Source organism: Spea bombifrons, chromosome 5 (genome assembly GCF_027358695.1).
Source record: "Spea bombifrons isolate aSpeBom1 chromosome 5, aSpeBom1.2.pri, whole genome shotgun sequence".
Lineage (NCBI taxonomy): Eukaryota > Metazoa > Chordata > Amphibia > Anura > Pelobatidae > Spea > Spea bombifrons.
The window spans coordinates 63354414-63367659 of NC_071091.1; the positions used below are offsets into that span (position 1 = coordinate 63354414).

General features: G+C 35.1%; 1 protein-coding gene across 1 annotated transcript in view; it reads right to left on the reverse strand.

The window, feature by feature from the left end:
* Nucleotides 1-12026, reverse strand: part of LOC128497678 (uncharacterized) — a 71812-nt gene extending 59786 nt beyond the window's left edge. The window contains exons 1-4 of the mRNA XM_053467841.1: nt 11796-12026; nt 10593-10791; nt 3624-3787; nt 3481-3541 (exon numbers count right to left, since the gene is read on the reverse strand). Of these exons, the coding sequence (XP_053323816.1) occupies nt 3481-3541; nt 3624-3787; nt 10593-10791; nt 11796-12026 (655 nt within the window). The remainder of the gene's footprint in view (nt 1-3480; nt 3542-3623; nt 3788-10592; nt 10792-11795) is intronic.
* Nucleotides 12027-13246: the final 1220 nt, after the last annotated feature.

The window sequence follows — 13246 nt, forward strand, 5'->3', positions numbered from 1 at the left end:
ATTGGGAGATATCCAGGGTATCCATCATCTTATTTTATTTACTTTAGTCTCTTTCAGGACCTCTATGGTGTGCTGTTCGTTTTTGATTAGAAACCTTTTTTGTGCAGGATGAACCATGCTGTCTATTTTATCATTGAATTATTTGGCGAATGTTGTTAATTATTTGTATAACATACATATAATTGATTCAATGATATCATCTTTGCATAGTATAGTTCCTTGTTTGGTGCCTATTTAATAAGAGCCTTGGATATATGTGATGGATTTATTAGTAGTTCTATAGCTAGTAAGTACTTTCATTGCTTTTTATTTTGTGGTATCAAATTTCACCTTAATAACAAAATCTATAGCAACAAATCTATGGATTTTTGCATTCTGCATAAAAAAGATGGCAGGTTAAAATAAAACCAGAAAAGAATTATTGTTTTTCAATTATTTTAAATGTATAGTTTTATGATAAAACCTGAGCCTCAGATCAGAACACATTTTTTTCTGCAAAAAGTTTGTGTAATACAAAAAAACCCCAAAGAACCTAAATTTAGTTTCAATGTTGAATCTCATTTTTTATGGAAGAGAATTAACACTGGTGTTTTTATTCAGTAATTTAAATGTTAAGCTGCCAGATGTGTGTCTCATGCTTCAAGAGTTGAAGCTTTGCATTATTTAGCATATTAAGATTCACAGAATTTAAAAAAAGGGTTCCATTATTGCCTGAAGGTTCTAATTAAGTAAACCTCAGCCTGATCCATGTAAAGCTTATGATATGAACAAATTCTTTCTTTTTTCTTCTTTTTTTTTCAGCAGTCAGACAGAGATATAATAAAGTGATACAATAAATATGAAAAATCCATAGATAATAATTTTTCATGTGCTTCAGGAATTAAACCTATCTGTTATTCTTAGAATATTTAATAGAGTCTAGCAATCAGAAATGCATTTTAGGAAGTACAACTTTTTTATTTTTAATTGTAGCAGTTTCTCACAAATGATTAATTATAGAAGTTCTCTTGAACAAAAAGAAAGCCATACAACGCAAGATGCAGACTTTCTGCTAAGTTTCATTTCTTTATTTTAAAGCTGTGCAAAAGAAATGTTTGGTTTCTCAATTAAAATCTTGCTGGATAAAAAAAAAACTGTTAGCAAGAACGAGTGCATGAAATAAAAATTGTATAGATGTGGTATTCATAAATCATACCTTGAAATACTGTGATGTTTGCCTTTTTGGAAATGTCAGAGGTGTCAAAAGTGTCCAAGCACAGAGCTTAATACAAACGAGAAGGGTCCTTTAGGTTCAAGACATAGCAATTTAACATCAACTTAATAGTGTATCCAGTCACCAAGTAAAAATAAAGTAAGTGAGGCAGAAAAATGCAGTGTAAATGAATGCCGGTATGTGAATTTAAAACATTTTTGGTTGTTGTTAATGGAATTTAGTGGTTATTTGATCAATATCCATCATCTGAAAATATATACAGTGTTAATGCACGGGATACAAATGAAATTATTAAAAATATCTCCATCGCCAAACCATTTTATTGAATGAGCACAGCATACAATCAATCTTCTATGTTCAATTAATGTGAATTTTATTTTTTTCCTTTGCAAATCCGAAGATTTTCTTAGTATATTTATGGTTATTATTTTACAGAAACAGTACAGCCGAATCTTCACAGTACCTTCCATAATGTACATGTAAGAAACATAATGTACAAGGACTAAACATTTCCTCTGATCATATAACATATTGTATAAAGCTTGCTGACATCAGCATGAATGCCAGTATAACTTGTATAATAGTATGAATGTGTCGTATGTAAATAAAAACATAGGCATTCAGGAAAGAGTGACACACACTATGAAAGAGAAGAAAGATTAAGTGGCAGGGGGCTGCCCTGGGGTATCCATCTCAATATCTGCCCCCTTCTTGGGTGTCCCCTTCTGGATATACTTGCTTACTAATTTAGGAGAGAAGCTCAAAATGGGACCACACCTGCTCAGTGCCCTAGGCTGCTACCTCGGTCACTTATATACTGAGGACAGCCCCTGAACAGGGTGAGACTCATTGGCATAGGCAGCGACATTGAGACAGGGTTAGAGGAGCAGATGAAAGCCAGGAGGCTTGATAACTAGCCCGGCAAATTCCCAAGTTGTAATTAACCCTTTACGCTCATGACACCAGCAACAGGGAATGCACCCTGATGTACCATCAGCATGGCCTCGTAAATTCTTGACAGGGCGTATGACTTAACCAAAGCATGTAGGAAGTATTTGAGGATGCATTTTAAGTATCGCTTATGGCATCTACGCTTTTATAGCATAAATCTATGGTTTAGTACTGGAGAATATTTACACAATCTTCCAGGGCATTCTCAACAAGCCCTTAATATAGCTAGTGATTATTTTCACAAATTCTTTTCTCTCACTCTTTTCCTAATTTTATTTTTCTTATTTTTTTTGTGCAACTTGTTGACAAACCAGCATACTATTTGACCACTTTAGCTTAAAATGAAAATCTGAATGTACAGATTGTTTTTTATATTTAATTCTCAAATGCAGACATTAGTAAACATCTGGATGTCCACTATGCTTCCTAGTTGTTTACATAGCTACTGAGCTACTAGATCTGTGATCTAGAAGAAGGCAAAACAACTGCAATTATACTTTTATCCAATTTTGTCACAAAGAGGTTAAAGACTAATTCTTGACAACAAAGATTTTCCTTGGATTAACATCACCTTACTAAAGTTAAATAGCTACAAGATTTTTAACATATTAACCAAATTCAACAAAACTACTTAGCATGGCAGTGCATCTACCTCTAAAATACCTTTCTAAATGTTGTTAATATGTACAGTGTTATATGTATTTTACAATTCTATGAATGCAAATATCCTTAGATGTTTGTATTGTCCTAGAATATACAATACATGTATATGTTAATTGTACCCCCAGTTGGTTGTCTAAAAGTAATCAAGCAAAGTTTGTATTTATAGCCAAGATCCAATCTTTATTTTACTTTTTCTGTTTACCTTTTTCACAGTATCTCTTTTTATGCTTGAGGTTTCTGTAGATCTACAATATTAAAAATGTATGTTTGGAACGGGGAACTGGCAGACTAGGGGAGGGGGGACCGTGGCTAGAAATAAAAAGCTTTTTTTTCTTATATCCAAATGGACATTTTGTTTCAGAATATGTTTCACCTGTTTTATACGGCTGACATCTATCCAGGAATTAACTAGCAAACTATATATACATTTATATACTATTTCTGACCAATAATAACTCTATGAAAGCAATGGCCAGCATTCTCCTTAAACATTTGGCAACACTAACCTTGAACATCATAAATCTGATAACTTATGGTATGTCTTAACAGTAGCATATTTTTAAACCTCTTATGGAAAATCAACATATGTAAAATTCAAATGAAGTATTTGTGATTACAACATAAAAATATATTAAATGTGCCCTTCTATTTACCTTTTTTATGCATCTTCTGCTTCAAGTTTCTCACAGTTCTTTGTTCTGCGATTTCTTCTACCTAAATAAAAATATACGACAGCTATTGAAATATGCATTATGACAGCACTTTAATGTATAGACATATTGAAGAAAACCCAAACCTGAACATATTGCATCAAGCTTTTCTGGTTCATTTTTGTTTGTGTTTCCTTTGAAATATCCATCTCTCCTTTCATTATATTAAGCTGTGATTCCATATTCTCCACAGTGCTGGGAATTAGTTCCTTCTGAATGTTTAGATGTCTATAAGAGGCCAAGGGTTGCCCTGTTAAGGAAATGACAAGCTGTGAAATGGAAGAGATCAATTCTTTCCACATGTTCCAGTACTTTAAAAGCAGTAAAAACTTGTCAGGCAAAATCATTTAGATAACACTATGTCTTGGTACTTTACCTATGTCCAGACTAATTTAAAATAAAAATAAAACTAAGGAAAAGATTTCAAAATGGAACCATTAGAATTATTCGGTTAAACTAAAAGTGTACAGAGTTGCCTTATGGTCAACAGTATAAGTATAAATTCATGAGGTAATGAAGTCTTGTTTACACAATCAAAATTGCGCTAGCATTTCAGTACACAAATATCCCAAATACAATAATTATATTAAGAAACTAAAAACGAGTCCGGACTGCCATCTGACACACCGGACAAATGCTGGCAGCACCCGCCTGCTATGTGAGAAGTAAAACGTAACATGCGGCCTGTCATATCCAGCTATCTGCTGAACTTATGCCACATGGCGGTCCCGGCCTACAAGTGCCAGGGCCACCTCATTATCCCCGGTTAGGCCTTGTGAAAAAATATGTGGGTCCAAGGAGTTCCAAAATTTCCAGATTTGCTTTCTGTTAATAAAAAAAGATATGAAGACAAAAAATACTATAAAAGATAACATTTTAGTGACCAGACCTTTCAGTGATATTAGAAGATTGTGGTTTTCTACCAGTATGAAGGCTTGCTGATCTCACTTTAGATGGCAGCATGCTGGATCTTTAAAGGGCATCTCAGGTTACCAAGATGGTAGTCAGTGTTAAAGGGACATTTTACTGCCCCTGACAGTCCCGTTGCTTATAAAATGTTATGTAAAAGGGCCAGGTCCAATACTATTATACATAAATAACAATATACCTCTGTCGTAGCTAATTGTATTTGTTTCTATTCTATTGTGATATGTTATATTTTTAATATTAGAAGTTTGTGGAAAAGCTGTCCATTTTTAACCTTTAGTGAAGTAAAAAAAAGCACATTTATAAAGCAAGCATTTTTAATGTATTCACAAGATTCAAAACTGTATATATAATTTTGAAAGCAACAGAAGCATTTTTTCATTGAACTGCTCAAGCAATGATTTCAACTGTGATCTCAACTCCCCCAGGGTTCCTGTCTCTAATTGTAAATAGCCGGAAAGTCATCAAGCAAGCATTTAATAAACTTTTAATTTGAAATGGATTACCACATGTTGTGTTTGTTTACCCATTATTAAATCTCTCAGCTACATATCATTGGTAAAATCAGCATAGCTTTTGCTTATATATTACAAAACAAACACATGGGGATATTAAAATGCTGTCAAAATATATTTGGAACTAATACAGGAACCATTTTACAAAATATATACATGTTATTTTTGAAATTGTTCTAATAAGGAATAGCATATGTTTTTTATAGTAATTGACCTTGCATAGTTTATCTAAAATAGTTTGCCCTGCAATGTTAACACACAAGTGTCTCCAAACGGCATGCTCACTTCGAGCTGTACTCTTGATATTCAGTTGCCATCCAGTATTAGGAACCCAGCCGTAAATCACCTTGGGTTTTTTGTTGGTTTTGTTGGGGCATTTATATCCTAATTATGGAATCTTACATGTTGGTAACTCATCTTTAATATAAACTAAGTGTTTTGTTGAAGTATATTCCTACGGCGACCCTCAGATTTGCAGGTATGTAGCTTTAATCAGTGTTGCCATCACTTTCAAGGATTTTCTTATGCTAATGACAAATACACCTATGATTAAATCAGGTATGCCTGCAAGATATGTTGGTTGAGGCGTGAAGATTGACTCTGGATTAATATAACACATTTTTATGTCTAATTAAGAAGCTATGGCGATACCATAGACTCTCAAATAAATTACTGTTATTTAAATCCCAAAATGAGATTTTTATTTTAATGAGTGGCTCCCTAAATATATTTTAATGGCCACTATATCCAACACTGTTAAACTGATAGTTGAAAAACTCGTATTTCTCCAGTCTAGTCCACCATGTACACTATATTTATAAAAGCAATAACGTGGCATAAAATATCCATAACTTAAGTGGGAGGTTATATATATTAACCCCTTCAATCCTCTATAGACGTACCGGGACGTCCAAAAAACGCCCACAAAAAAACCCCTATGGACGTCCCGGTGCGTCCAGCCCTGCCGCTGCACGGGAGACCAGGCTGTCGTTTGACAGCCTGGACTCCCCACTGACAGCAGAAGCCGGCTTTGCCGGCTTTCTGCTGTCCGATCGCCCGTAACAGCTTCCGGCATGACAGCCGGTAAGCTGTTACCGGTAAACTGCCCGATCGCGCGATCGCGCAGTTGCAAACGCGCGATCGGGCATTCCCTTCCGGGTTATGTCACTGCTGACGTAACCCGGAAGGTCATCGGAGGACAGGATATCCCCTGCGGGGATATCCTGCCCTCCGATGAGGCACAGAGACGCTGCGATCTCTATGCAGGTCTGTGAGGACCTGCATAGAGATCACAGTGTGATCGGTGCAGGGGGATCGCGGGGAGGGGAGTGAGAGACCATCTCTCTCACTCCCCCTCCCGTCCTGTAAGAGAAAAGATAAAAAAGATAATAAAAAAATTATTAAAAAACCTAACTTCCCATTGCCATAGCATAACATCTAGCCAGTATAACCCTCCTGCCCCCGTTCACAACCCCCAAAACCGTTAAGCCATAGGCATAAAAATTATACAAAATTGTACACCTAATAGTATGCTCCCTGGAGCTGGCAAATTCTGGAAAATCTATATAAATTAGGTATTTCTGAAATCAGGACACCTGAATTAATAAACTTGGAGGGGATTTTCCATCACTTTACCTAATTTTGTGAGGATTCAGAGGGAAAATGTAAAAAAAAATTAGTTTATTTTTCTAATCTTCGCTAGTTTTTACTAAATTTCTCATTCAAAATTTTCAGCTAATCATCCAACTATGGTATCAAACGAAAGCTCTATCTCTCCTTGAAAAAACAATATATAGTTTACATGGGTACACTATTCACAGGAAAAGAGAATCATCGCTAAACCGACATACCCCAAAAATGGCAAAATTTCTCTGGGCTTTGAGGTACCAAAAACCCCTGGGATTGAAGGGGTTAAAGGTATGGAATACAGGATTATATTGACCAATAGGATCATCCTGGTCACTGGACTGTTCATTTCATTGCTATGGTTCAAGATTTACATCAGAATCTCATTTTATATGTAAACCCTTTAAAAATCATTACATTTTACTTTAAGAGAAAGTGGCATCCATAGGCAAAGTATTTGCTGGTGAGCCTCAAATTGACGACTCTGGTTCTGAGGTATACTTAAGGCTAGAGCCCCAGGAGCTACCTGCTGCTTCCTCCCTCAGACCACGCATACTGGGAGCACGGCACTTAGGCACCCCTATAACCAATGTGCCCGGGGGGGATCACGTAACACCTGTGGCCCCACCGTAGTAGTGCAGCAGCTCATATAGAGAGTGCAAGCTGCACTGGAGAAAGGGCTCTATATGAGTTACGAAGGGGAAGAGAGGGAAGGGGAAGCAATGAAAGTGAATGTGTGTGTATGTAAGTACGTTTATGGTGTTTGAATGGGGATTAGTGTATGTAAGTGTATGATGTTAGAGTGAGGGTGTGGTTGTTAAAGTGACTGGATGTTAGTAGTGGTATATTACTCAAGTAAGCAGAGGTACATAGGGCTTAAGGAATATTTATTTTGCAGTTATTTTAGCTAGCTTAAATTCATATATATATATATATATATATATATATATATATATATATATATATATATATATATATATATAAATATATATATATATATATAAATGAATCACAGAAAAGGTAAACCTTTTGGTACATCACTAACACTATTTGATTTTAGTCCCAGATCTTTTTGGAACTTAGCATCACCTCTGTGGTACTGTCTGACAGTTTTGTTGCTATAAAAAAAAAACTATTATTTATATCAGGAATATATTACAGAACAAAAATTCTGAGATCCCTTTAAACACGATAAACTATCAGAGAAATGCAAAATAAATATATATCTCTTCTCTTACAGTCTATTTCTAGGGCCTAAAGCATAGGCAGATCAAGTAATTTGTTCAAGGTTAAAAGAGAGTTGACAATAGGATTCAAACCAGGTGTACCCAGTAAGAACATTCACCTCTTCACCTACTTAATCTTTGTGATAGGTCATAACATTCTTTAACCAGACGCTGTACATTTGGCATCTAAGTATTTACAGATTTCTCATTGACAATACCATTAATAATTGACTTAAACAAAAGTGAACATACTTACAGCAAATGCATTCCCAATAGCAGCATCAGTTCACGACAAACAATTTCTAGACTTTAACCTATGTGTGTTTTTCACATGATACATCTCATGATGAAAGGCAATTTATGATCTTGTTGCCACAAATGTGGGTTATAAAATAGAGCTAAACAATAAACAGTGAACACAGATACCTATTTTGTTTTTGAATATCAAAATAAAATTCGTAATTCAGAAAACATATTTCATGATCCATAGGAGAGCCGTATTCTCAACAAAATAGTTTGTCCATTTCTTTTCACCTAATGTCCATTAGACATCCCAGAATAACACAATTTCCACACCGAGTTTGTTCTGTTCTTAGTTCTTACCAGAGGTTCTAGCTAAATAACGTATTGCCCAAAAAGGGATAAAACCCCATTTTATTAATGGGGTTCTAGTGCACAACATGTTTAGAAGAAATGCATTAAAAGATATAACAGAAATAATGTTAAAAATATTTCAACCTATTGTTACTCTTTTTCACCTTCATGGAATTTCTGCAAAAAGCGTAAAAGATTAACATAGTAATTTAGGTTTATCATCCTTGCTGTTGATCCAGAAGAGAGGGAAGGTGAAGCAATGAAAGAAAAAACAATCGTGTCATTATTTGCAAAAGTGCATCAAGAAAGGGAAACATTATTTTTTTACTTCAAAACGGCAATCTGATTTGTTCACATGAAAACAACCTATAACTGATCATGTCTTTATTGCCAATTATATCCCTGTATATTCGTCTTTGTATGTGTGTAGTGAAAGTCGCATCTTTATTGTTCTTACTGTAGAGAACACTTTTTGCTGCTTTAAGTAAAAATTAATTTCTTCAAGTCTGGATTACCTCTTTTTCTATGCAGAGTCCTATTAATGAACAGGTCATCAAAGAGCAGCTGGAATTGTCTCCATAGGTATTTGTATAATGATATCACATCCCCCCTAAGATGCATTTTTTCTAATATAAACAAATTCAAGTCCTCTAGCCTTTCTTCATAATGTAGATGTCACTAGAGGGTGCGGACAACACTGGGTGACACCATCATTGGGGGTGACACGCAAAGCTGGACTGCCCACCGGTAGAAGAACAGGACCTGTTGGGGAGATAATTGATCTCCTTCTAACTGGCCCAAAACAAAGGGAGTGTGAGGTCTGTTCAGACCCCCGTCTTACTGCTCCCACGAGATGTTGCCGACGATTGATGCTGAGCACCGGGATATGACATTATATCCCAGCCCACAGCACTGAAGGCACACACCGTGACGGAGTACTGGAACAAAGGTCTGTAGGAAAAGACCCACACTCCCACCAAAGGCCTTAGGAAAGTCAGTTAATTAGCATGGTTCTTTTCGGGTGACAGAATTAGCATTCAATGTGACAGTCTACTACACTTTCTAAATAATTCTAAAGAATTAAATCTTTTTTACTTCTACTTTATTTTTTACTATTATACTAATGAGTGATTTATGCCCTTAAACCAATGAGATTGTCTTAGAAGGTTAAAATAAAAATAGCTGAGGTCCCTAGCATTCTGATGTAACTCACTCAACCAATAACTTTTACATCCTGTACTCACCTACCTTCTTTTCACTCTTCCTATGGCTGTCCAAAGCTATTGGCTTCCACCAAAGAGGAAGATGAACTTACATATAATACCCATAAAACAACTTTGCCCATTTTTTTAGATGGCTTCTTATTGGCATAAATATGTAATATAGTGTTATTGATTGTTTTGTTTAAAATGTAAAGAAACATTAAACCTGCTTATTTTATTGTTTTAAAATACAAAATACATTTGCATTTATATAATATTTACACAGTTATTTCCCCCCAAAATACATAACTTTGCATTTGTCAACATTAAATCTCACCAGCTGCTTGGTTGCCCAGTCCTCCAGTTTGACCAAATCTCCTTGCAGGGAAGTAACGTCTAGTTCAGACTTTCCTACCTTTCCTAATTTTGTGTCAGGTTAACACAGATATGTGGCTTTCAATACCCACTGCAAGATCATTTATAAAGGCAGTGGACCTAGGACAGAATCTTGAGGAACTCCATTACAACTTTTGTCCAGTTGGAGTTGGCATTTTCTATTAACAACAATTCACTGAACTCTATATTTAAGTCAATGTTCAAAAGAATATTACCTATTGTCCTTCATAAAACGTTTGACTCTTACTAATAATGTTATTGGATAAAATGTATTCCTGAATATAATGCCTTAAAAAGCTTAAAAATGACTTCCCCACCCCAGATATCAGGCTCCCACGCCTGTAATAAGCAGAGTGAGAATTTGAATATTGGTACCACTTCTGCATCATGTGTAGTAGTGTAGTCAGTTTTTTCAGCATTGAGGGCCCTGTACCATTAGGCATGATTCTATGCGTAGATGGCATACAACATGTTTCATATTCATTTTTAATGGAACAAACCCCTTTTTTCATGTTTTCTGAAATGGTTTCTGAACATATAGAAATGTAGAGAACGTATGCATGAGATACCTTGTTCATAAAATATGCTGGAAGTTGTGACTTGGTGATGATGCAAATGTTTTGACTCGTCCCTTTGTAATACAGACTTTTTTGCATCTTCAAATTCTGAGTTTTTTTCATCATGACTGGCATAACGGAGAAATTCTTGTGGTAGCTGAACAAATACTTCATAGTCCTGCTCGTTTTCAAATGTTGGTAGCTTTATAACCTATAACCACAATATAGCAATTATAAATAACATACAGAAGAGCTGTCAGGTTTTTCAACATTGAGGGCCCTATACCTTTAGGCATGAAGGACTACACCCACCAAGGGCTGCCAGTTGGATTTACAACATAATTTGAAGTTCACCTAGTGCATACTGGGCAAAATATTGGAAACTTGAACTAAGTTTGGTATTTTAAGAGGTTAAGAATATGCAGATGAAGGATGATGTGCAACACAAATCACTTCTTATCGTTGCTCTAATGAGATCCACTACATAAAACGTAGTAGAAAATACAAATTCTTGCATTCAGTGGACATATTAAAAATGTGCATGCCACAACATAAAAACAAAATCATGGCTCCTTCCCGAATTTGTCAAGTACCAATGGCCACTTTGTGTATTTATCTGTAGAACTTGATGCTAGCGGATCACTCCAGCTGACTACTTTAATGAAGCAAAACAAGTCTTTAATGGCCTTCAGGTCTTAAAGAATGGTTTGTATATAATAGTGTCTAAACAACCTAAGTTGTCACTGCCTTGGATACATTTTTGGACAATGCCGTAAAGGGACATAAATCCAATCCTAATATCTGATCTTTTTTAACTTCCTGTAACTCCAGACTAAAATTACCCCCCTGATACTCATGGACATGATGAAGCTCACCTTCTTAACACACACAATGAAACCATTCTGCAGATGGGTGGTGGGTGTATGAAAACCAACAGCCAATAATCATTATGCTCAAAGGTTATGCTATAATCATAATTCATGAAAACACATTCTTTGACATAATTGAAAAACTTTTTTTTATTCTTTTATTCTATCAAGTCATACAAGGGTTCAACAAATAGTGTAAATTATTTATTGAGATACAGAACTCATTTTGGATTGGTATTTGTTAAAATAGAATTTCGTTGCCATTCATTAAGCATTGTACAGCACTCTAGAAACATTATTAAAGTTACACAACTGCAACATTTCTTTATTATATAAACTCTCATACCTGGAAATACAAGTTGCATAGCCAGTGATCAAGATCTGTCATAATCAGATCTTCGATTTTAGAGAATCGATCAATCTTTGAATCGTAATGTCCTCTTAAAAAAGGACATTTAAATTTGCCTTCCAGTAGGTTAAAGTTGTTGTCGCAAAGTGGAAAAACACCCCATGCAACTCCACGATCAATGTAAGTATCTTTTCCATGAAGTAGGTAGAGTTCTATAAGTAGAGTCATTCCGGACTTTATTTTTTTTTCAGTGGGCAGCAGCTATGAAAAAAGTAAACAGGAAAGCATTATTCAGTAATTAATGCAAGCTGAGAGCTCAATCCAGAACTATCCAGCTGGAAAATTATTAAAGAGGAGAGCCACACACATCAAAGTAAATTCAAAAAGCGTTTCCGTTATAAGTTCCAATATTAGTTGTGACAATCACTCAATTTTTATCATGCTTTATATCTCAGACTTTTAAAATAGATTCATGTGTTCTTCCACTTATTAATAGTTTAAGGACTTAAATTTGTTTCTGCTTGCAAGATTCTGTGTTTCAACAAGGCAGCAGGAATCAATTAACAAAGGTATATGGCCACCGTATAATACTGCTGGAAGCATGGGAAAAATATGACTTTTCTTTATTATATTGTATCTTTTGAAGTAATGTTGGATTTTTATGTCGTAATTTCCAAATGTTTTGTGTATCAACCAATCGTGTAACAATCGGGTAAAATAAGTGACCATTGTAAATATCTTTCCTGGCTATCTATGGCAGCATTGCATCTTGGTGAAAACTTTCCTCCAGATTGAAGATCCGGTTCCTGGTCTACCTTCCGCTCATCAGTTCTTCTCGTTCCGAGATAAATATCTTTATTATTAAGGTGACACACACTGTATGAGGTATTTTTGAGAAAATATAATTTAATGCTTTGTATTGATTGGATACAACAGAAGCATCTGATAAATAGCACCACAGCCCTGTAGCAGTTGCTATTAAACTAATAACAGTATCAGGTTTCATTTAAACCATATTTAACGTTTATAGGAAGAACCCATCGAAAAGCTTAAGCGCATTAAACACACATTAGTTACAATGTTTAACCAATGTTTGATGCCGGTCAATAAGAATGTTTAATTCTTATTAATTTTATTTTCTAATGTTTTTATTTTGTAATGTTTAAGAGAAAATATTTCTTAATTGCAATTGACACAATTGAAATTTAAACTTCCTGGCCTATTTACCTTCACAACTAGAACTGGGTTCAATAGCTGAAATGAAAAATGTTATAGATATGTTTCTATCTTTTTACACAAATCCCCCCAAAAAGGCTTGGGAAGAGGTAGCGTGTTAGGCCAATGTTATACTGTAGTGATTGTCAATTAATAGTTTCATGCCTCATTGTTTATATATATATATATATATATATATACTCTGTATGTTAGACTTGTGGATTCGTATTCGG